The following is a 26,961-nucleotide window of genomic DNA, read 5'->3' as shown; positions in this document are numbered from 1 at the left end:
AAATCGTAACTACAGTAGAAACCGCCCTCAAATAAGAGAAGAAACACTAGTCCTGCAGTGGAACGTTTGTGGTGCCCACCCACGCAGAGCAGAACTCCAGCATCTTATTACCCGATACGACCCAGTTGCAGTTGCCATTCAAGAGCTTCGTACATCTAATCTACAACGGTATGTTAACAACTTTACCTGGTTTTCATCTCCTAGTATATACCCTCACACATCAAGCGCCGGGATCGGAATTAGAAATGGTATTCCGTTCTCCCAAGTAAGCCTAAACACAAACCTCCCTGTGTGCGCAGTTACCATCGAAGTACCCATCAAAGTCACCATCTTATCGACCTACATACCGAATAGAGAAACCCTCACAACATTTGAAACGGAGTTCGAAAACATAATCCATTCTCTTCCACACCCTCTCCTAATCGTTGGCGATTTCAACGCCCATAGTACAACCTGGGGTGGAAAACGCACTGATCGTCGCGGCTGTCTTATTGAAAAACTCAGCGCTGAAAATGCACTCATAATTCTAAATTCTCTTGACCACACCTACTTCCACCTATCCAACGGCACAACTAGTGCAATCGATCTTTCCTTGGCATCGCTATCCATCTGCAACCGTCTCTCATGGCAAGTCGAAAACGACCTGTGCGGTAGCGATCATTTTCCGATTAGAATCACCTTAAATACACAATCGAAAGTGCAAAAGTATCGTCCCCGCTGGCTAGAAAATCAGGCTAACTGGCAGCTTTTCGAGGAAACCTTACAAGAAACAATAGACCCTAACGCTACACCCACACTAAACGAATTAACAGAAGCAATTATCAAGGCAGCCGAGGCCAGCATCCCCCGCACTAGCGGATACTGCCAGCGCAAGGCCGTTCCTTGGTGGAACGAGAGAGTTAAGGAATTGATCAAAGATCGTAGAAAAAAATTAAGAACCCTGAGGAGTCTTGCTCAGGACGATCTCAGTTTTGCTGACGCTTTGAAAAACTTTCAAATAGCACGCAACGCCTCACGCCGCGGTATAGCGGATGCAAAAAAAGCCTGTTGGGAAAACTTCGTTGCGTCTTTCTCCTCGGCAACTCCCACATCGGTAATGTGGCAAAACTTCAATCGCTTTTCTGGAAAGCGCAAACCATCAAGAATGGTGCTTAAAACACCCAACGGATTAATAGATGATAGTCAGCAAATCGCAAACTTTCTCGGTGATCACTTCCAATCCATGTCCGACCAACCACTACTTCCTTTCCCTCCTGCACCAAGAAGCACCCGTCATAACCGAAAAGCCATATCGGATTTAGAAAAGAAATTTTCTATCAACGAATTTTTCACTGCGACAAAATCAAAAAAAGGCCATTCTGTTGGACCGGACAACATAAGTAACGAAATGTTGCGTCGACTCCCTATTGCAAATAAAACACAACTTCTGGATCGTCTGAATGAGTTACGGGAAAATTGAACTTTTCCCTCTTCATGGAAGGAAGCAATAATAATACCCATTGCGAAGGCTGGCAAAGATCCCAAAATAGCAAGCAACCAGAGACCTATATCGCTTACTAGCTGCCTAGGAAAAACTATGGAGCGTATGGTTAATCGTAGGCTCGTTCAGTGGATCGAAGATCGACAATTGTGGAGCTCAAATCAATACGCCTTCAGAAAGGGGAGAGGAGTTGATCAATACCTCACGGAATTGGAGGCGGCGCTAGATGGTCCGTTTGAAAAAAAGCAACACTCCGAGTTAGCCTTACTTGACCTTAGTAAAGCGTACGATACCGCACAAAAAGCACCGATACTTGCAACCCTTGCAAAATGGGGCATCAGTGGAAAACCATATATGTTTCTGCAAGACTTTCTCACGAACAGAAAATTCAAAGTGTCGGTCGGTGGAGCTTTTTCCGAATTAAAATCCCAGAAAAATGGAGTCCCCCAAGGATCAGTCTTGGCCGTAACACTGTTCCTTATCGCAATGGAGCCGCTGTTCGAAAGAATTCCTCGTGGGATCCAAACCTGTGTGTATGCCGACGACATTGTCCTGCTTGTATCAGGTGTACAAGTCAAAAGTCTAAGGAAAAAACTGCAAAAGGCAGTTACTTCCGCTGTAGAATGGGCTGCTGAAATTAAGTTTACTATCTCATCAGAAAAGTCAAACATCCTCCACATCTGCCGTAGGAGGAAACACAAAGCAGTTCCCCAAATAACGATCCTCGGAGAAAGTGTTCCTGAAGTGAAAAAAGCTCGCATACTTGGAGTGACTTTTACTAAAACCCTAAATTTCGCGTCTCAGATATTAGAAACTAAGACAGCACTGCAATCTCGGTTAAATCTGCTACGTGCCATAGGCGGCCGACCATATGGTGGTCAGAGGAACTGTATCCTGAATCTGTTCAAAAGCATCCCAAGTAACACAGATTGAGCCAATTGGCTTTTTTGAGTTTTAATATTGTTTTATGAAGACTTTTCTATGGCATCCAATTTTTAAAACGGGTTTATTGTAACATAGGAAATGCTTCATTTATTGTGTGTTTTAAAAGAGCCCTGAAAGTTTTACTAAAACTTGAATAAAACACTATCTTAAGAGTGTTGTTAAAAAGTTGCAAAAGTATTGCTAAAGCATCAATAAAACACATACTTTCCTGTTTTTATTAGGGCTTTGGTATCAGTTTTAAAAATGCGCTCAATGCGCTTTTAAAACTAGCGTTCAAGCCAAGTTGAAAAACTGTTTTATTGGCACAGTGAATGTAGGCATAATAAAACTAAGTGACAGATGATTTGACAATCGAGACGAACATTTACACGCTCAATTTTTTTTACCTCTTTTTGAGATAGCATAACCTGTTTTGAAAGGATTATCACTCAAAATTGAGAAAAACGGGCTATAAAAATGATATAAATTAACACAGCCAAATTCATGTGATAAATAAAATCAACTTTGTTGCATCCGCATTCAAATTTAAATACAATTACATCATAAGTCGCTCAATTCTTAGGGTTCGAATAAAAGCACACTGTGAATAAACGTTTTTGTGATTCGATAAGAATAAATATAATAGACAATTAATTTACAAGTACGCCAAAAATATAACTTGTTATATTTATCTCTCAATGCGAAGTCAATCTATATTTACGTCATCCAATCCAGAGTTAACAAAATTATTTCCGGATACACCGCCCTTGAACATTTCTAGAAGACTGCAGCCATCGGTTTCTCCTCAGCAAATGCGGAGAAATAAGGCTTCATCACAAGCGAAAATACTCATTCTATGCTTTCATCAGTCTCAAAAAGTTTCAGATGATATATTCAGAATGAAAACCACTAGCATTGGCCAATCATTGAAAATTACTGATTATCTGATTATCGTAAGCAAAACATCCGAAGCACGTTTTATAGAATCGTTTTATCGCTTCGAATTGCAACAATAACCTTTATAGTTTGATATGTCGCATATTATTAATAAAATCGTTTCCTAGATCGTTAGCCTACTGTTTGCAGAAAAGTTTTCCCATACAACTATTTTAACAGTTTTTAACAGTTACATAACCTTATTACATATTCATAGTACAATCATTTCGGAATTCACGATTAAGGCAATGTATTTTACAATTTACATGATCGTTTGTTAAACGTTTTATTACGCTTCCTCAAATCATCGTTTGACGATTTAAGAAGTCATTTGGTTATAATTCTCATTTATGCGGGTTTTTTTTTTAGCTTTGAGGCCAGTTTTTTTTATGACAGGAAATGATCTATTCAAAAACAGTCTGAGATTATTTGATAACAATACCTACTTATTATTTAAAGATAATATATGCCTTTTGCCAAGCAACAAATCGAAATGTTCTCATTTATTGCAAAAAACTTCTCTTTCTAAAAAATGTATAAATCTATCATGAGCGTGTATTCCATTTAGAGAAACGTCAGTCGAAGCTGTGATTCAAGGTCTCTTAAAACCATTTCAAAACTGTTTATTAAAAATGTTTTATTACAACTTTTTTCTAACCGGCACAAAACCATTTAACAACTGTTTTACAACTGCCTTAAGATTTTCAATATTAACTTACTGAACGCCATGTTGATTGTGAAATTGAATCGAAATTACTGACGCCATCTTGCTAGAAATAATACTATTATACTAAAAACTAAACATTTTCAACAAATTTGACAATGTTGGCGGTACTATTTGTTGTAGAGCTAATGAATTTCAATGCAAAGTAAAAATTGCATCATTTGAGCAAATTTGTATTTTCCTTAAAATATCATTTTTTTAACTAAAAAAATGCTTAGAATCCGGTCAACCTTGATTTTCTTTGAGGCGCGCTTATATTTTGATGCTATTTCGTATATATTTCACCAGAAATCCAAGGTTGCAGTAAGTTTTATGCTAAGATATATTAAAAATAAAAATGAGAATATTTTTAAATTATTTTAATGGAAATCTTTACCAATCACCAAATGCTTGGGAGAGAAAGTCATAACACGAGAAAAAAAAACACGGACAGAATGCTTCCACAGCATAATTTCTATCAGATTCTACAGCTGCCACAGTAAAATTCCTATCAGATTCCACGGCTCCCACAGTAAAATTCCTATCAGAATCCATGACGTAGTTTTAAAAGAGCTGTGGATAGTCTTAAGAGGGCTCTGGAGGGTTTCTTAAATCTATGTCTATAAGGTCGAATAAAACTATTCTGTTGGATGTTTTATTATTGCTTATAGAGTTAGCTTTAAAGGCGTTGACAAAATAGGGCCAACTAGTCCATATGTTAGCTTTAAAGTGGTTGTGCTAAAGCGTAGATTACGCTTTGGCTTGTAAATAAGCTTTAGGAAATAGTCTTAAGCAAACTGTTAAGGTTGGAATAAAACTTCAATTGTTACTTGGGATAGGTGAGTCAAAAATGTTTTACGGCATAAACACGATAGCGAGAAAAGGCACCAACTCACTGAAAGCGCTCATGCCCACATACAACTCCGGAATACGCATCGCAGCAGGAGCTATGCGCAGCAGCCCAGTTCTGTCAATGCATGCTGAGAGTGGAACACTTCCGTGGAATTTTCGTCTCACTGAACGCCTCACAATTAATTCGATACGCATGCTTGAAAAACCACATGGCCTAATAACTCCCGCCTCGAAGAGGTCACTGGAGGCTTTCGAAACGCTTACGGGAAAAACGATTCCCACAATAGCTCGTTCTATCACAGTCAGCACTCGACCCTGGAACGCGGAAAATCCAAACGTAGATTGGTGGATCAAAAAACAATTCAAAGTTGGAGAAAACAATCAGAAAGCAGTCCAGCTGTTCAAACACCACTCAGAACAACGCTACACAAACTTTCTGAAGATATTCACAGACGGCTCAGTAGCGAATAACCAAGTGGGCTTCGGTGTTTCGTGTGAAAATAGACAGTCATTCTACCAACTCCCCGAACAATGTTCCATTTTTTCCGCTGAAGCAATGGCAATACTTTACGCCCTGAAAAATAACGCGGCCAAATCTAGATATCGTTCAGTAATTTTCTCGGACTCGGCCAGTGTTTTGGCAGCAGTGGACGCCGGTAATTCCCTGCATCCATGGGTACAAGCAATAGAGGAAGAGCAGAAAAAACTAAGTGCCACATTATGCTGGATTCCTGGGCATGTTGGCATCGAAGGAAACAGAAAAGCGGATGAGTTGGCGGCAAAAGGAAGAAACGGACCAAGGAAGTCAATTGAAATCCCAGCTCACGACGTTATCACCTGGGTGAGATCAGAGTTGAGAATTTAATGGAAAGAAGAATGGCAAAGCAACCGGCAGCTGTTTCTAAGAAGAATAAAAAACAATACTCTAAGATGGATGGATAGAGAGGATCCCTTGGAACGACGTGCCCTTACCAGATTGAGAATTGGACATACCCTACTTACACACCTGGAATTTTTCACTAAGGGTATCCAAATGTGCGTTTCCTGCAATGAGCCGCTGACAGTGGCCCACGTTATTGGAGCATGTAGATTGTACGCGAAGGAAAGGCGAGACAGTGGTATCGACCACGATATCGTATCAGCATTGAACACAGTTAACGAAGATAATCTCATACAGTTTCTTAAAAGTGCTAATTGACTTCACAAAATTTAAGTTTTTGTAAATATTGTAAATCTTTTATCAAGTGGAAGAATGACCATGTCGGTTAAAATCCTCTCTAAATAAACAAATTAGAATTAGAATTAGAATTTTTTGTTAATTTTGACCAAATAGTCGGTATGTTCAATAAATACCTGCAAACTTGTTTTCGACCATAACTTTGTTATCTTACAAGTTATTGAGATCGGTTTGGCTCCATGTTTGATAGATCAATTTATTTCGATCCTTTTATAAGTAAAAAAGACTAGAGGCTTTAAATGTTAAATTGCCTTTAGGGCCGTTCAGATACCACGTGGACAAAAAAATGAGATTTTTACCCCCTTCTCTCTCTTTGTGCACAAGTGTGGGTATTTGGCAACCCCTACCCTCCTTCCCCAGATGTTCATTTGAACAGATTCGATTTTTGTTGCCTACATCTAATACTACATTTCCATATCTTGATTTATTTTTTATTGCAAGCTCCGAACATTACAGAATGCGCCTCCAAAGCCCATATTTTTTTTTAACTAAATATACCGAAACTGACTAGACAATTTAAATTAAAAAGATACATTTGAATTTCAGACTTATTTTTAAATATTTTTTTTATTTTGGAACGTTTTTGAAAAAAATGAGCTTTGATTGTGTTTGGCTCGACGTAGATTGATATAAAACGGTTCATCATAATTTGGTAATTTCTAAGATTTTCAGAATTTCAATTTCCATACTTTTACGTTTGAAAAGAAATACAAATTTTGGATATATATATGGAAAATAGCCAAGCACATCAAATTAAAAATGTGTTTAATCGAAATAAGTTTTTTTTTAAATCAATAATTTAGGTATTTGCCTTTCGAAGGCTCGTTTACTGTGATATTTTAGGACTTTCGTTAGCTTTTATGCACTTATACCTACCCCTTTGGTTCGAAGGCCGTCATACATTTCGAGCCGTTATCACAATTAAACAATTTTAATAATGATCAATAGTTTTTATTTAAAAAAATCCATTCTTTAATTTAAAACTTCCAAAATTTGTTTAAATAAATAAGAAGTGGTTGCGATAAAGTTGTTCTGAGACCAAATTATGATTAAAATTATAAAAATAAATTTCAATTATGGGGATTTTATGATAATAAATAATTACATTAAAAATGTGAAACTAAGATGATTGGTTGAAACTTAATATCAGTTATGCTTGAAATTCTAAACAAAGCTCGAAAAAATAGAGTTTTTCACCTGCTTTGATTAGTACCTACTTTTGCTCAAAAGCTGTAAGAGGCTCGCGTTACCTGTGTATGTATGTGAGTGCAGTTTTTCGCGCATTGATTGTTTTCTATGCAAAAAGTGAAATTTATGTTCATCAATTCTATTATCACTTTTTAAATATTACTTACAATTTTATTTTTCACAGAATATTCGGTGATGCAAACGTTATTTTTGAACACATTTTGAGCTTTTTTACGATTTTTCATGTTCATGCTATTTATTTTAAGAATATTCGTTTCACCGATTACTTGAAAAGGTTTAATATTTAGTCGATATTCGGTCGTTAGAACTATTCGATACATCTCTAATGAAATCTATTCAATTTTCTAAAAATACTGAAAATACTACTTCTGAAACTAGAGGTGATGAATAAAATCTGATAAAAAATACAGGTGAGATAAAACTATTCCGTCATCCCCGACTATTTTCTTGGAAACAAGGCAATCGCTAAAGTTGAACATTCAGACATTTTTTTAATTTTTGATCAACACGGCTGGATTTCAGGATTCACACTACTTATATCGGCGATACAGTTTTAGCTCCTCTACAAAATAATATTAAAATTTTGAGTAGAAATCAAGTATAATAATTTAGGTTAAAAAATCCACTCTGAATCTGAAAGTTTGGTTATTTCAATTGCAAAAATTAAAAATCCTTCTTTTGTCACTCGGAGTTGGAACATCGCGAGGGGGGGGGACAATAAAAACTAATGCGAAAAACAAATAAATTAGAAAAAAATGCATAAAAGCTTGTATGCAATAAAATTGCATACTATATCATTGCACAAAACATATAAATCAAGTAATTTTTTAACGAAAAATTCAATATAATCAAGAATACACTGTGGCATCCCGGATTGAGTAACCTCTAAGCTGCATTCGGGGGACTCCAAGTTGAGTGTGTAGAAGAAGAGCAAAAATGTGAGGTATGTATTTTACGGAGTTATTGTAAAAACAGCTTATGGTGATATTGTGTAGTGCCGGATATTACATACACATGATGAAATAACTTCCATCTTCCAAAATTTGTTTTGTGGTCTTGTAATCCTTCTGATACTTGAATTTTTTATCGAAATTTCCATGAAATACTTAAAACTTTATTTATTTCCCCCTTCGGGTTTTTTGGAAATTTCGAAAGGGGGGGGGGGAGGAGAGGGGTTGGTGACAAAAGAAGAAATTGATATTTGTTCCAGCCTAATGTTGTTTTGTAATTCATTGGATGTCAAAAAACTTCCAAATAAAATACATAAAATTTATTTGACTTGGATAAGTTGATATAGGGGTGCTGTTGCACGTTTTTTTGCGTCGTCGAACTTTATGATCATCATCTGGGCTGGATCTTGGTTAGAGATTTCCGAAAATTACCAATTTTTGAAAATCGATTCAGCCATTTATGAGATTCACCTGCGCAAAGTTCCGCCGTCACGTCACGCTTTTCCAAAAACTTGTACTCAATACAGCTTGCTTTCACTAATTTCTACGTCTTCACGTCACATTTTCAATTTTTTTTCTAAATTTTTAGATTTTTTTTTATTCAAACAGTGCAAGTTAATTTTGTGCAACCTTACGCATACAACTATCTTAAAAACCTTATAAATAGTGTGCAAAACGTTGCCTGTAAACTACCAAAACCATTAACAAGTAATTTTACTAAACAAATTGTATTCAATACGGCTCCATTTCAAGTGAGTTTTATAGCAATTAACTTTGATGTCGAATTGATGTGCATACTTTTTTAATTACAATTTTCTCGTTAACTAGCTGTCTCAGGAAAACAAATTCTTCATTCAATAAACAGCAATTAAAATGACAAAAAAACATTATTTTAAAATACTAAATCTTTGATTTCAGAACTTTCTGAAGCTTGTATAATCTTTCAATTTTCATTTCATCATTCATTAGAATTTTGTTGTATTTAGCAATCTGATGATGGAAAGTTGAGAAAAGTACTTATTTCTCATGAAATTAGTATAAATTTCCATTTATTCAGATTCGAGTGTGTTGTTACCTATAATAATTGTCTGCCTCCCTAAAAGTAACATAATAACTTTTTCAAAAATAAGAGTTGTTCGATCAGTAAAATAACGTATTCAACCAAGGAAACACAAATGAATTGGAAATTTACTGAGCTATCAAAGGGAAAAACTAACCCCATAACACGGGGTAAGTGAAGACATCAGCAGTCCACTACAATTTATTTACGTGATAACTGATTCCGCTTTGAATCTTTCAACATGTTCTGGATTACATTGAACGTAATTTTATCAAAATTGATCCACCGCTGATTTGTTATAGTTTAAATACACTAAAAACCCTCCTCACTTATTCCAGTGTACTTTACATATTTTATGAAATTACCGACATATAATAATTTAAGCATTCGTATTTTATGATTAATGACAACCTTTCGTAGGAAAATTCAGGAAAAAAAATCACTGAAAATATTCATGCAAAACTAGCAATTTAGCAATAGAATCAAGAAAATACATTCGAAAGGAAAAAAAAACCGATTTAAGATTCAAAATCTAGAATATGAGTTCGAATTCATTGCGTTTAACCAGTTGTTAAAAGATAAATAAATAAAAAAGAAATTTAGCGAAATTCAAACATACATAATCACTAGAACAGGAGTTAGAAGTACTACCACCATACCTCTTCAACTGGTTCAAAAACCACAGAATTAACTCATTTAAGGGGGGGTAGGGTCTAACACTTTCAAAAAATAGATTTTTTTATTTTTTTATTTTCTTATTGTAAAACATTTCAAGAATGTTGTGTCAAATTTTCAAGTCAATTGAAGCAAAACTGTAGAAATTATAGGCCTTTATCTCCTCCTATCTAATACTGCAAGAAAGCAAGAGCAGAAACTTCAAACGCGTTTTTTTCGAAAGCACATTTCTAAAGTCCGTGGACATCGTCATTTGAAAACTACTTATCCGATTCTTTTCAAATTTGGAACATATTTTCTACATATAAAATACCAGACCCCAACGTTTTTCTTTTTTGATTGTTTTACTTTGGAGAGATTTTACAGGTGAAAAATGGCGGATTGTTTCGTGAAAAATCGTAGTTTTTACTTCAAACAGCCACAAAAATTTCATAAAATTTTTTAAGTTAAATAAAAACTTTGGGGTCCAGAAAAACATTTATTAAAAATATTTTGCCCTGATTTTTTAACTTCAGATGATTCCGTGCTGAGATACAGTGTCCACCGCAAATCCTGTTTTCTAAAAGGCATCCTTGAAAGTGCTCCGTCACCGGCTCATTTTTCAACATTTTTCTACGAAAAAATTATTAAATGTTCTTTTAACAATGCTTTGTATAATGCAAAAAATTTGAATACATTTGTTTGAACGATAGCTCTAGAGAAAAATCGTGAAAATGGTGTTTTTTTTAAACCCGTTTGACCCAACCCCACCCCCCCCCCCCCCCCCCTCCCCTTAATACTAGTCTTTCGAGTTATTAAATTAATTCTTAAAGTGCCACAGTTCCTTCAAAACGTACCTACTGAACTTTTTTTCTTTTAATATTGGATTTCTTGTGTCAATTTTTCTGTAATGAAAATTTTATGATGCTTACTTTAGAAATCTATCATTTGTCTATTGTATTGTGTCATATTTATCCGGAGACACTCTTTTTGGTGCCAGTTTGACTATTATGACAATTGCATTTTTTAGTTAACAAAACAAAAAAAAACAATTTCTTCTCAAATTGTACCAATGTGCATGGTACTATTAGTAAGGCATATTTCAATAATTATTGTGTGTAATTTATGATGCAACAAACGAGATCCGATTTTACCGCAAATATATAGCTACTTATTCCAGTACAAACAAGTACTTTACCCAACTTTTCATGGTCCGAATGCTAAATATAAATATGTAGTAAAGTGTATTGGATGAAGGACAGAAAACTGAAAAAATGTGTAAACATCAAGTCTGTATAAAGCCGTCGACACTTACCCCAGATAGGGTTTTGAGACAACATTTCAGTTTTTTCTTCATTTTTAACCGCCGTTTCTTTTCCTACTGGTTGTTTCGAATGTAAGGATTGTTTCAATGTAGAGTTTTTCTTCAAGAGCCAGCTAGTTTACGAGAAATTTGCTTTTGAAAAAGATGCAAATCAATTTGACATCGTAGTTGAAAATAGAAAATTCCCAAAAAGTCGCTGAAAACAGCCGTTATTGTCGGAATCGTATCTTTTTCACAGTTATTGGATAAACTACAAGTAAATTGAACATTCTGCATTAAAAGTTTGAAAGCCATCGTCGTCGTTTAAGAGCCATCGTCCCCACGTACCCCGGTGTACCTTAACCGTTTCAAAATAAAAAAAATCTGAATCCTTTGAAAAGTATTTAAAAATGCCAGGCTTTGTTTGCTAGAGCTTTTAATAATTTCATGAAATGTTTTTGCAAATTTTATATGAATAATATGAATATATAAATTCTTTGGCTATGCAAAGCAGTTTTTTGAGATTTTTCATTCTCATCTTATGGTTACTCAGCTTTCAAATAAGCAGTCAAAAACGCTTAAATTTCAAAAAAGAAATTGAAAAAAAATTTGACATAACATCGAATATGTTTTTTATCCAAAGTTATATTTTTTGGAACTTTAGTACATCTCTGGCGATTTTTTGAATAAAAAATTTTGTTTTGCCATACAAATTTCCATACAAAATTTAAACTCGTTGCGAAATTTTTTTTCGATGGGTTATAAATTGACCTTTGTAGAATATTGCATGGTGATCATAAATTGTATTAGAAGGATTCTAATACAATAATGAGACCGTTCGGTTTAAAATTGAAAGATATTATTTGTCTGGGCTTCTATCAAATGTTAAGATAGACATAGAAGAGATTATACAATTTTATTATGGTTCCCAAAGAAAATATTCTTGAAACTCATCAAACTTCTATTGTTGTCAAACAGACTTTGTATTCCGGATGAGATTCAAATAACCGTGTCATCGAATTTTAAAGTGGTTAACCTTAATATTTATCTTTTTTCAGCTCTTTAAAGGTACTTTTTATTACTGCGAAGGAGAAAATATTAAAGGGGTAAGAAACAAAACGGAATGCAAAAAAATTGAAGGAAATGTTTGGATCAACAGGAAATATAACTTTGATGACCTTGGAAAAGCTCTTATGTCATTGTTTGTATTGTCATCTAGAGACGGCTGGGTTAATATAATGTACACAGGCCTTGACGCCGTGGGAGTAGATCAACAGGTGCAAAAACCATAAAATATTCTATTTTAACAAAGAAAAACTGATTTGTTTTCGTTGCAGCCCATAGTGAACTACAATGAATGGCGTTTATTATATTTCATTGCATTCATACTTCTCGTTGGATTTTTTGTTTTGAACATGTTCGTCGGGGTCGTTGTAGAAAATTTTCACAGGTGCCGAGAAGAGCAGGAAAAAGAAGAGAAAATTCGAAGAGCCGCTAAACGAGCATTGCAGATGGAGAAAAAACGAAGGCGTAAATATGAATTTTAGAAATATTCTATATTTTGTATGCTTATGTTTTGTTTTTTTTTTATTTTAACAGGTATGCACGAGCCACCTTATTACACAAATTATTCGCCACTAAGGATGTTCGTACATAATGTTGTAACATCCAAGTATTTTGATTTAGCAATAGCTGCTGTAATAGGCTTAAACGTGGTTACAATGGCTATGGAATACTACATGATGCCATTAGCTCTTGAGTATGCTTTAAAAATATTCAATTATTTTTTTACTGCTGTTTTCATATTGGAAGCGAAAATGAAACTCGTTGCATTGGGACTAAAAATTTATCTGAAAGACAAATGGAACCAGTTGGATGTTGCTATTGTCATTTTGTCCATTGTTGGAATCGTACTGGAAGAATTGGAGACAAATATAATTCCTATAAATCCAACTATCATAAGGGTCATGCGTGTTCTACGAATTGCTCGTGTTCTTAAATTATTGAAGATGGCAAAAGGTATAAGGGCGCTTCTAGACACTGTCATGCAGGCTTTGCCACAGGTAAGCGTTTGTTATATTGCACAAAATTAGTATAAACTATAAACTTACTTTCATTTTTTAAGGTTGGAAATCTTGGACTTTTATTTTTCCTTTTGTTTTTTATATTTGCCGCTCTGGGAGTCGAACTATTCGGACGGTTGGAATGTTCAGAGGAGGTACCATGCCAAGGACTAGGCGAACACGCTCATTTTGCAAATTTCGGAATGGCTTTCCTGACTCTCTTCCGTGTCGCTACAGGAGATAACTGGAATGGGATAATGAAAGACACTCTTCGAGACGATTGTGATGATGCTGCTGATTGTGTCAAAAATTGCTGTGTCAGTACAATAATTGCTCCTATATTTTTCGTTGTTTTTGTATTGATGGCGCAATTCGTGTTAGTCAATGTTGTAGTGGCTGTTTTGATGAAACATTTAGAAGAAAGTCATAAACAAATGGAAGACGAACTCGACATTGAAACTGAACTAGAGCGGGAATTCGAGAGGGAACAAGCATTTGAAGAGGATCAAGCACTATGTCTGCAGCTTGAAGACAGTAAAAAACAAATCCAGAAACGACCTCTTACCAAAGTGTCTTCTCTACCTTCTAATTTTACATATAGTACACCGATTCTCGAGAAAAAAATGAACATTCAAAGAAGACAAACTATACAATATTTTCATCAAAATTTGGGCTTATCAATCTGTAATTCTTTTAGTAACAATAACTCGTACGATGAATCTGCGGAAAACAATATTTCAAATGATGAAGAAGATGTCGTAACTTCAACAAATATGAACACTTTCACAAAGACCAATAGCAAAAAAATTCACATTAATAAATCTCTTTTCAATAAAAACATAGAGAAGCGAGCATCAGTCGATGAATTCAAGAAACAACAAAACTCAAAAGATGATTATTTAAAAAATAACAAGAATAACAATGCAACTAAGGCTAGCAGTAGTTGGAAAGAACGCCAGAAAGATATATCAGTAGTGGAAAATGATAACCTTAAATTGTCTTGTCCAACAATCATTTCATCTGGCAAAACTATATCGAGGAATAGTAAAACAGATTATCGTCAATTAAGTCTCGATTGTGATTTAAAAACAAGTATTGTACAGGAAAATTCCAATATACAACCTATTAATCCTTTAGGTCACTTGAATCCTTCAACAACAGGAAATAACGGTCAATCAACACTTAACAGTAATAAAACATTTCTTTCGGTGCCGAAATTACAATCGAAAAGTCGCTCAGGTAGTACAAAACAATTATTCAAACAAGCAGCTCTCGATGAAGATAACGAGATAAACGAAAACTCTTTATTACTTCCTTCGTCATTCACTCAAGATGTTGGCAGTGGTAATGATTCAGCTAATTTTTTAACTGTTCATAATGAACATTTAGATCTAACAGGAATGGTAAAAAAGTCTGAATCATGTGAAATTCTACGCATTATATCAGAACGCCGTAAATTGTGAACAGCTGCATGGGAATGACAATTTAAATTTTGGCGGTTAGAAAACGATCGGAATACATCAAGGCCTATCGACTAAATTCAAGATGGATAACCGCAATTAGTACCTATAAAAGATATCTTTATTCTTTGGTAAAACGAGCTTTGAAAATTTAGGTTATTTTCAGATTTTGGTTCACATTCTTCCCAACACACTGTTGATTATCAAAACAAAAGTTTGAACATTGTTAAATCAAAACTTCTTTTATAAAATCTCAATACTTACAAGCGGTATGTGTGAAATAAATTTTCACTTGGTCTTCGGAAGAAAGTTTCCTATGATTTTCAAGTACTCGAACTTTTATGACTAATTTTATTTGTAATTGTACCGATACACAAAAAAAAAAAGAAATCACGGTGTTGAGCGTCATAAAATAGGATCGAAATTCAGCACTTCAACTTTTTTCTTGTATTTTCTAAACTGACACGTTGAATCATTAACCAATGCACAAGAAATTTCGAAAATTCACTTGTGACTCTAGGTTTTTTTAAATATTCAGCGTCTTCAAGATAATATTACAAGAAAGCAAGTCAATCAAAGCAGTGTAAAATTTAGAAAAAAAATTCAGAAGTCAATTTTTTTTTGTTATCAATATGAATAAGAAACATGACATATGTATTGCCTAATTTTCCGACGGGGTTGTTTGCACCAACTCGTGAGTTGGCTCAACAGATTATATGCTATCTTGATATTAAAATTGGTTTAGAATTGTCTAAAGACATCTTTGACCAAGTTTAAATTCGTTGGTTACATATTTCTTATGTTTTCTTCTGAGTGACCTATTTTTTTTTCCAACAACTTTGTCGGAGACGTAAAGGTTCTCGCAGGATTATGAAATAAATTTGAATTTTCATCTTATTACTTGGGAGATTAATCTCTAAATTTTAACACACCTTGTTGAACTAGATCAAATAAAATAAACTTTTGCGATTACTGTGTCTATGAGACTATGCGGGACGTATGTATGTATAAAATAATTATTATGACCTAAATTTACTAAGATTATCAATTTTTGCGAAAACTTAGAAACATACAATAAAAATCAACAATATATTGTTAATGATCTCACATTATCATGATAACTCTTAATGAGTAATGACTTCTCATCATATTGATAGTTAAGCATAATTTTGTAGATGGTAAAGCCTTGATTAGGGTCATTTTCAAGGCACGATTAGAAGTAAATCTCAAATAAAGATAAGGGTTCCGTAGGTACGTGTCGCATTTAAAACCAAATCCGATTTTTAGAATTTCAAACTTGGTGAAAAAAAGGAATTTCGCGAAAAAAGTCCCAAAACTTTATCGTAAATATATAGGGAAGAGTGGGGTATCTTAGTCCAATTTTCTTTTGCTCCAGAATTTCTTTATTATAAATGATAAACTTAAATAGACAGATAGTATGTTTTTCTACATTTTTAACGTATGATTTGACAATAAGGTTTTATTTTCTAATAAATTTATGTTCCCGAGTTTTCTCTGTTTAAAAAATGGAAATTTTTATGGATTTTGAAAAATAACGGTGGGGAATCGGGGGCCACAAAATCCAAAATTATCAAATAATATACAAATTTTACACGACGAGGCCGATTGCCGTGTGTTCAAGGAAATTTGTGTGCCGTTGTCATAACAATCATTTATTGTGAGTTTACTATTGCTCGGAAATATAATTATGAGTATTGATACTCTTATACCAAAGGAATTCGTTAAGTTTAGCCAACACGTATTGATTTTGTTGAAAAACAAAAGACATAAAAGTTTTCTAATTCTAAAGTACTATGAGTTTGAATGCCACGAAAAGGGCTCCGTCTCGAATGAGGATTGACCCAAAAATTAAATTTCTCAATTCATTTAGTAGTATCACATCAGCAATTTCAGGTGAGGAGATAAAAAAAGGGAATTGTGTATCATCGAATTATTTCAAAAACCTAGCTCGCGAATGTTTTGGCAAAATTCCTTATATAGGATTTTGGTTCAACTCTATAGCATTCAATAAAATGATAGATGACAGGATATTTTTCATAACTCTTCGTTTCGCATAAGAATACTTTACAGGTAGGAAAAATGTATATAAAGTTTTAAATATGTACAAAAACACCAAAATATAGGTGGTCCAAAATACCCCACATTATGAGGCCCATGATTCCCCACAATCTATGATTTTTAAATTGGTAGGGTTTGAGTGACTTATTGATATTTCATGAAAAATTCCTTTTTCATGTGAAGAAGCAAGACAAAACTAAGATCATAAGCATATGGCATATTTTTGTTATGATCTTTAGTTTTCCCACTGATGCAATTTGCGGGTGCTTGTTTTATTATGTATCTAAGTACATTTTTTGGGCCTGTTCAATATAACAACGGAGATGGCAAACCATCACGCCAATGCTAATCGTTAAGCCGCTTTTCAATGTTGCCAAACAGAACGTTTCATAAGTTTATATAACTCATATCTCTCTCAGGTCATAGTAAATATTTTCTACTTCTACCACAGTCTCATATAGATGCCCAATAAGACGGCCCATTCATTCTCATGAAATTTGATATGCCCGCCCTAAACTGACACGATCCACAATCAACTGGTGTGATGATTGAGGAACTCATTAGTAGATGAAGAAACTACTAAGATGGCTACATATTAAACTGCAAACTGGAAAAAAGAATTTAACGATTGAATTTTCCGCATTTTTTACTCTTTATACGCGGTAATCAAGCAAGTATTATATTAAATGAGATACGCTTGGAAATTAAAGATACATAAAACCACACAGACACCCAGAACTAAGTAGATATCTAGAAAGTGGTCCTATTCATGGATTTTATCTGACCCATTAAGCTTTTATAACATTACTATTATTCACCTTTTCCAAAAATCTTGAAATGTTTCGAGTTCTTCAATCCTTAATATATTAACCATTCAGCCAAAACTTTACTTCGGAAATCGGGCTTCCTACTTCCGACAAGGAAAAATTATGTAGTAAAATATATAATGTATTTATGTGTTCTGCTGTCACTTGTCAGTTCACCGACGACGTTTATAAAAATTGATTTAAATTGACAATATAGTATTACAAATTATAGTAATCAAATTTTACATTTTTCTTCCGATTCGTAAATTGTTGTTCAATTAGTGGTTTTATGCGAGAATCTTTCTTCGGAAATTTTGAAACCAAAATAAATATGTTTTAAGCTTCAAACCATACAGAAATAAAATAAACTATTTTACAAACTGATATTACTCAATCTTTTGGTTTAAAAATCTTTTAAATTGAAATTAGGAGGTGGTAAAAGATATATGAATTGTGTCCAAATTTAAAAAAAACTTAGATATCATTTACTAATAAAAATCATATCTATTTGAATAATCCATTGATAAAAATTTGACATAGAATGTAAGGAATGAATAAACTTTTTTTAATTTATTTATGAAATATACTTAAATACCAATCACTACTGTTATATTCACCAAATATTTACAGACCAGTTTCACTATAAACAAAAAAAAATTATAACCTGAATAACAATGAAAATGCTATATGTTTATTTACATTTATTTTTCGAAGGATTAATATGACCCGAATCCAAAACGGTTATGAAAGATGAGTCCGTACTGTTAACTTTTTTTTAACTACAACAGCTATCAGGAAAACGATAACGATAACAGTTTAAAATATTTTGCAAAAGTTGTTTGTGGACATTTTGGGAATGTCAAAATTTTACTATTTACAATGATTTGGCATAGACAGAAAGGATGCCAAATCGAAGCTCTGTTATGTCAAACAAAGTTTACTGTCACAGTGATACGTAAGAATCTCAACAAAGGATTGCGAAATGTATTTCAAACTATTTCAACCTATCTAAAATTCATTTGACAATTAAAATACCAAAAACAATCCAAAAATTAGGTTTTACTGACCGTTCTATAATTTGAAATTGATCAGGAACTCGATAAAACTTACCATACAATAATCCTCCAGCCAAAATGACAAAAATATTACTGCCAATTTTAAAAATTCAAATGTAAATGAATAGGTGCATCCAAACTTTTTTAACGCTTAATTAACTTCATGGGCGATAGTTATTGCATTTAATTCGAAATTGGCAACCTGTTAAAAAGTTGGTGAATCTCTGTATGTTATTTATAAATTCAGTTTTTACCGACAGATCGGTAAAAATTCATTTTAGAGAAATATTTTTTTTAACTTTCATACAGTGAACGAAATAAGAATAGTAGCGTCGTTTAACTGTTAAAAATTTGTTATAAATCGTTCAACCGAAAAGAAAAGCATAAGTTTCAAATTTTCCGAAGAATTAATTGGCGTTGAGGGCCAAAAGTATGAAAAATGATGCCAAATTAAAGTAGTAACACTTATGAATTTCTACAAAATTATTATTATTGTATTATCATTATTACCTGTTATTTCATTTTAAATTAAATAAAAACTGTTTTCTACGTTTTAAAACCAAAAAAAGTGAATAACGAATAAGCAAAGTTAGGTTGGTTTTTGGAAATTTTTGCTGTTAGTAAAAATGTAATTTCAAAATCCTAAAATATTTATTTTACGAAGGCTCGTAAAGAAACATTTTTCCTGATAATATCAAAGCTTTTAAAAGCAAACAGGTTGTTTTACGTCAAATTTCAAGTTTTTCCTTTTACTTATGTATAGTGTAAGTGTTATTTTTATTGCCATTTTGTGATAATTTTTTTATCTATCTCTATATATAAAAATGAATGTTTGTCTGTCTGTCTGTTCCCTATAGACTCGAAAACTACTGAACCAATCAAGTTGAAATCTTGTATGTAAGAGTTTTTGGGGTCGGAGATGGTTTCTAAAATGTATGTACATATGTATGTATGAAGTTGAACCCACCAGTGGCTGATAGGTCTTTCGACTCGAGGCGGTACGGGAAGTCTCGATCGCACATTCAAATATTGCTCATGCTTAACTCATCAACAATATTTGCAACACAACCGAGGGGTCCGTTACCAGTGGCTTGCGGCAGGTTTGACTCATCTTACTCCCTTCAAACTGTTCGAAACAAATAAAGAATTCTTAAAAGGTACTTTAGTAACCTACTCATGATTCTAAATTTGCCGAGATACTCCGGTTGGCTTAAACCCACAATCCAGGTTAAAAAAAGAGTACTCAGATTTGGAATCAAAACTAAAAATTCAGATACAACTAAGTTTTCATATCAAGATTAAAATATCAATGGGAGAATTTTATTGGATTTAAATTACAGGCGATCGCAGTTTCATTATTTTGATTGTGGATTCGAAAATAAAACTTTATATTCAATCAGTGTCAGTAAGGAACACAATCCAACAGAAGTCAAAAATATAAAATACAAAATTAGATTTTTGGGACACCTCGATTTTTTTATGTATGTATGTAGATAATCCACCATGGGTGCACGGATTCACCGCAGTTTCGCCAACGTATGCGTTAATTTGCATCCTTTAGATTTTTAGTTCGGCCAATCTTCAATGCAAATCATCACATACCCGACACCATGGCTTCGTGTGAACTGACATGAAATGAAAATGTTTCGTGTAGGTGTATGTCTTACTTGTAGAACGAGCAAACTGTTTCGCAGCCGTATAAAATTCATAACATATTTAGAGTTAAGAATCTCCGACAGGTATTCCGCATCCGTGTAAATACCTGCCCAGCTGGCAACTTTTTGTACGTTCTTATATAATATAATCAATCAATGAAATATTTGTATGGTAAAATAATCTTACCTTTTTACCTGTCTTACCTCTAGACACTCTCAGCTTATCTGTAGCTGGAACCCACCTTGTTTAATTTCATAAAGTTGAATCTAACGATCCAAATGATAGAAAGTTATCAAGAAGGCATGACTAATTCCTCACAATGAAAATTGCCTCTCTGCGGCTGATAGGCATGTTATTGAGAAAATGAAAACGAAAGAAGCAGAAGAAACGAGAAAGAAAAAAGATAATCGGAAATGCCTCACCGGGTTTGGTTTGAGTTTTTTTTCCATCGCTTGCTTCGATCCAGAATATGCGCCTACGCCATCCTACACAGTAAACGCGCATGCGCAGATGTGCGTTCTCTGTTTTTCGCGTTCCAAATTTGTTTGGACTGAGGCAGACATGTTCGGACATGTCTCGGCGATTCATTCTCGGATGGTAAAAGACATCACTTATTTCACTCATAATAACAGACACTTAAATCAATTTAAAATTTCTGCCCACAACACTCATCGGGAATCGGGAATAATTAAAATGTTCCGAACATAACTTTTTTGACACCCAGTTCACTACCGATAACCATCATCGCGACGCACCGTAGAATATTCTGCATAGTTCAAATATTAAAATGAACCCAATTTCTTTAAATTTTCGTATATTTTTCTTAATGAACACACGATTCAAGCCAGCTTCACTAAACTTCATCTAACTATCGGGAAAAAAATTCTTTCTTTCATGACTTTGCAATTTTTACCACCAATATCAGTTCGCGAACGAACCGGAGCAAAACAAAACGAACCGCACACGGCGAAAGCACGATGAAGGATGTCCTTTGGGACACCTCGATTTTTTTATTTAATTTTATATGATTTGTTTCATTTAATAAAGTATTGTTAATAATAATTTGTGGTCAAAAAACTTGTTCTTCTTTTTCAAGACAAGATTCAAGTGCAACACATTTAACTGTTTTTTTGTTTAACATTATTTATATTGCAGATGCTTCTTAAATAAAGATTCAAACTCAAATCTTTAATTGATTCGAGTTTACATGAGTAGAAAATAATTCAAATTTGAGGCGCAAACTTAATCCCTTACTTTTATTTTTAAATATTTGATAAATTGCAACCATTGGTTAAAAAGAATTCTTTCTAATTTAAGAAAATATAGAAAGTTTTCATTAAATGAAATCTTCAAATCCCTTATTTATTTTTTTAAACTTTTTAAAAATGGCAATTTCTATAAATATTTTCGAGAGTTCGAAATTAAAATAAATACCTTACTATTAATCTAAAACAACTTAAAGTTGAACAATTATATGGAATCTAATTTTTTTATGTACAGAAAAAATGTTCTAGGAAAAAAATTGCCCTCCCCCCATGAGTCGGTTCTTCCTACGGCCCTGGTGGAGGCATACAACCCTAAAGAAAATTTGTCTAATGTGCAATATACCTATTTGATAAATTGTCTAATGTGCATGATGTGTTGAATTATCCTTCACAGCAACCGGTGTCTTTGTATAGGAAGTTTTTCCAATACCTTTTTGTTGTGATCTTGTGGCTTGGTGGTATGGGCGTGAGCAAGCGCAGCAATATTTGAAAACGTATGCACATCAGTCAAATTCAGAGCTATTTGTCAACTTTTGTTCACGTTATATTTGATAAAGCGGCTACTGAGATTGAAATTATTTTTTTCATAAATTCTTGATCTTAATTTGCAATTTAACTCAACCGCCTATGTCCTACACCTACAATGATTGTTATGCACATGTTGCTTTCATACAAAGTTAATAAATAATATGACATAATTCGATCAATTTTCGGAAAGTAGGGGAGATGAGGGCATAACGAGCACCCGAGGCATAATGAGAAGTACGCTTTTCTACGAAAGTGCGTATTTTCTTAAATAAATTTTCATGAGGATTTGTTTCGTACTTCCTATAGTATTAATTTTTCACAAAAAAAGGAATCTCCTTATCATCTTTACAGAGATATTTAAAAAAAACTAGCTTAATTCTCAAGTTACGAAAATATTATAATTTTTGAGCACCACGAAATAAGCTCTTATGATCTTAAAATAACCTTGATCTATAATGTACGCACTGCAACATGATGTACACATTGTTTCTCAATTTTTACCATCATAAAATTTTTGATTTTTCACTTTTATCAATTTTAAAACACGTTTCTACTTAAATTTGTTGACTAGAGGCATATAGAGCACCATATTATCGAGGCATAATGAGCATTTTCTGCCGTAGAATCTAGCAGCGAATTAAAATTGATTTATAGCGCCACACCTTGACTAGTTTTCATCCGACAATTTAGCCTATTGGTAAGGTGTCGGAGAGGTAATCAAAAGACTAGAGTTAGATTTCTGTTCGAGGTGATTTTTTTCCATTCACAATTCATGATCACTTTTTTTATTGTTACACTATACGGCTAGTAGCATCATCCTCGGAACAAAGCACTTAATGTATGAGCGTGCGTGAATTGTTTGTATTCTACAAACAGACCTAGATTATTTTGTTATTGCTTTGTTTGATGAATCTACGACTCACCTGACTTCATCGAATTGAATTCGCTGCTAAATTCCCCGGCAAAAACGCACATCTTGCTCTGATTAATGGTGCTCATACTGCCTCAGGGGGGGTTCTCATAATGCCTCCACAGTGGTTGGTTTTCAGCTTTTGGCAAAAATTTTTAAAATGCATTTTTTAACGTTTTCATCTAGTTTTTCACGTTTCAGCCCGTTAGGGAATAGGCTTTTCAAGTGTCTGAACACGAAACAATAATGTAACCTCCATATTATAGCTATTTTCTATGGTTAAATAACCGTTTTCCTTAAGGTGGCCATTATGCCCCCATCTCCCCTACTGAATTAATAAACGTGAACTTTGATGAATAACCGTTTTGAAGACCGGGAATAGTTTCCATGATTCTTTCAAACTCTTCTATATCCAAAAATTGGGGGTTCCTATAGAAATTGCCAAAAATATTATAAAATCTTTGATAGATTTTCTATTAAATAATGATAAACGTAAGCCTTTTGACATAATTGACGACGATTTATTGAATTGACAAATATTTTTTTACAAAATTGGATGATATATTGTATTGCTTCCTATATTCTCATATTCAATAAATCTATCAAACATGTTATTGAGCAGACACGGATGCCACAAGGATGGTAAAATGTCGTAAATGATAAAATACTTGTTTTTGACAAAATCAATGTCTGAGTTTTGTTTATAAAGTCTGGCACACTTTTTGTTGTGTGCGAATTTGCCTGTATTTAGAAATTTCTTCCGCCTTAAAAAGGGGCGATTTTGTTTTTATATTTATAGGGATTATTTATTGTATTGATGATCCCTCCTACTATGACTCCTTCAACCTTCAAACATTCAAGTTACGTTTAGACTCAAGACAATCTAAAAGCTAAAATGCCTTGAAAAATAGTTCCCTTTTGAATAATGTTGACATTTTATTTTAATTAAATTTAGTTAAAATAATTTTAACCAATTTGAATATTTCAATGGAAGGGGTAGCAAAGCACACCGGGTCAGCTAATATTTAAAAAAATCTTATGGGATTATAAATGTTTCGAAAAAAAAAACGTAAAAAATGCAATTTGGACTTTGCTTTATTTCATGTTTTTATGCCTTCTTTGCTAAATTGCACCATGACAATAATGTTGAAGATGTTGGGACACGTTTAACCATGTTGATCAAAATTACCCCGAAACATGAAATCTGATTTTGTGATGAATATTTAATTTAGGCCAATAAGGTCGTTTAAATATTTTGCAATCATTGATCATCTTTTATACTCCTTTCCTCATTTAGTATTTTAAATATATAAGGTGTTGCGATAAAGCAAACCTTTTCAAAATATCCAAAATTGAATGAAAAAGAGATCAAAGTTCCCCCAGTTTACGGTACTATTCTTGTTTCGCTCACTGTAGATAGTAGAAAGATCAAAAGAAAATTATAGGAGTTGAAGAGAGCGAGAGCTTAAAAACTTGTTAGGATACTCTATTATTTTTTTGTTTCGATTATAGTCATTTTACCATCTTGATGGCACTTGCGACTTTATCAACGTTACAATTGGCGGATCGTTATTGAAAAACTTATCCGGTAAAACTGTGTTCGATGTTTACTCTTGGGCTTGAGAACTCGCAGACATCAGCTCAGGAGACAACAGACTTGACAACTAACATACACTATATGTACTTTATTCTGCTATAGTTCACTATTTAGAATATGGAGGGCGGGATAAAGGTGACGCAACCTTAACATATAGGACGAACTTAAATTGGTTCGAAGCACACATGTCACGAAAATGATTTCTCCAAACGGATAAACTGTGGCGTGCATTAAACTCTAGAAAGCTCCCCTAGCTCCCCTAGCTCCCCTGCATAACAAGTTCAATCGATAGACTAGCCGTTGTCGGTATTTCGTCTTGCCGGCATGAGTCAACTGTATTTGATGTTGTCACTATGGTAAACGGTCCGATTCAGACCTTATTTTTTAACCAAGTAGAGAAATTCTTATTCTAGTTCTACATCAAATTTATTTATTTAAATAAACTCAACAAACATGACCAACATCGTCATTTTTACTCTTGTAAAATAAGGTTACAAATTTCGTGAAGTTATTTTGCACTTTGAAAATCTGCATGATATGAAATTATTTTCTTCAATAGGGTCTCGCCTTTTTTCGCGTACAAACTGAATTCTCTGACAATTAGAGAAATACAGTTTTGTGAAGCCTATTGATTTCATCTTTTTTTTTCAATTAGGTTTTTTCCGGTATATCGATAAAAATTTATTCTGAAAAATTCCCGAACATATACCTACTACGTTTAAGCATAGAAAATTCATCAAATCAATCATAGATCATGTGGCCAATCACAATATAAAATGCCTAAGTGCCAAACTAATTTGATTCAACTTTAATAGAGAATCATATATCAAATTTACAAAAAAAAATTGTTTTTAAACGCCTTGGGCTTTAAGAAGGCTAAGATTACTAACTTTTGTCATATCTATTAAAAAATAAGACAATGATTGTATAATAAATGAAATGCTTTGTTCATGAAAGAACGTTTCTCACATCATTATTTATTACTATCATAACTAGTTTTAAAAATAATAGGGAACTATGTATCCGTCAATAAATTACACAGACACGTATAAATAGCTCAAATTTATTTCCAATTTTATAAAAATCGATTCTTTCTATAATAAAAACCACTTGCTAGAAAATAAAAGTGTTTTGTACATTTGTTTTCATCATGCATTCTTTCCACCAATTTTTTATATCTGTTCAGTTATTTCAACATTTGAAAACATAATTCTGTACTAAACCACCTCTTAATTTTGATTTTGTGTAAAACTCATAGTTCAGCAGAAACAGAATAAGTATTACTGTAATGTAAAAAAGCTTGTTGAATAAATCTAAAATTGCAACTTGGTATGAGTTATTTCCGGAAAAAAATTTATAATCGGATTCAATAGAAAAATATGCTCAAGCACATCAAATGAAATAAAAAAAAGTAATATGAAAAGAGTTACTAAGAGTAGATTTTAACATATAAATTCTCTTGAGATAACAAATGAACTGTTTAAAAACATCATTTGGGATGTAGACTTATAGAATTTTAGAAATATTGAAAGATGTTTCCGTAGCTTCTACAAGTGCATTGCTGATGAGTACGTGTTACTAGAAACAATGTACTGTGTCTGAAAATAGTGTATCTTAAGCTAATGTAAAATGTTTATTAGTCCAGGATTTTTTTCTCGTATCTCGTGCAAGAGTGTACAGAAATCCAAAAACAAGTGAAATAATAAACAAATAGAGAGAAGTCGGGCGAACGTACTATTTACTATAACTGTGCCGTTTAGTATTTATATTCAGAGCAATCAAGTGCTACAATTAGTAATATAATCTCTACAGGTTGTGTAAAGAATAATTTTATGCTAGTTGACCATATGATGTGAAACAGATTGACAATCTTGTAGAAGCCTTTCTAAGTTTACTTTGAATAGATATTCTGTGAAGTAACATTGTTAACATCTTTAATACAGGAATAAAATCTCAGAATAAACTTAATCCAACTGTTTTTCATAAATGATTCAATTTTTATTTTCGATTATCGATTGTAATTTATGTTAGACCTTTTAACATCCCTGGTCCCTACGTTTATTATTTTCTTGAGTAATTGCCATACCGGGAGTTCTGAGTTGCTATTCTTGTTAAATAGTTCTAACCTCTATTTTTCTAACAAGAAAAGACTCCTAGTGTGGCGGAAGAGTAGGGGAGATAAGGGCATAATGAGCAGCCAGGGCATAATAAGCACTCCTTTTTTCTACAAAAGT

The 26,961-nt window shown here is 33.3% G+C and overlaps 1 protein-coding gene across 3 annotated transcripts in view; it reads left to right on the top strand.

The window, feature by feature from the left end:
• LOC129749194 (voltage-dependent T-type calcium channel subunit alpha-1G) overlaps positions 1–26,695 on the top strand; it is a 144,633-nt gene extending 117,938 nt beyond the window's left edge. For all 3 annotated transcript variants that reach the window (XM_055744119.1, XM_055744120.1, XM_055744118.1), the window contains 4 exons: positions 12,367–12,585; positions 12,646–12,838; positions 12,908–13,371; positions 13,434–26,695. In XM_055744119.1, coding sequence (XP_055600094.1) covers positions 12,367–12,585; positions 12,646–12,838; positions 12,908–13,371; positions 13,434–14,834 — 2,277 coding nt within the window. In that variant the 3' untranslated portion in view covers positions 14,835–26,695. The remainder of the gene's footprint in view (positions 1–12,366; positions 12,586–12,645; positions 12,839–12,907; positions 13,372–13,433) is intronic.
• The last annotated feature ends 266 nt before the right edge of the window (positions 26,696–26,961 follow it).

Source organism: Uranotaenia lowii, chromosome 2 (genome assembly GCF_029784155.1).
Source record: "Uranotaenia lowii strain MFRU-FL chromosome 2, ASM2978415v1, whole genome shotgun sequence".
Lineage (NCBI taxonomy): Eukaryota > Metazoa > Arthropoda > Insecta > Diptera > Culicidae > Uranotaenia > Uranotaenia lowii.
Note: the sequence above shows the minus strand (reverse complement) of the source record. Positions and strands in the feature narration are given on the sequence as shown.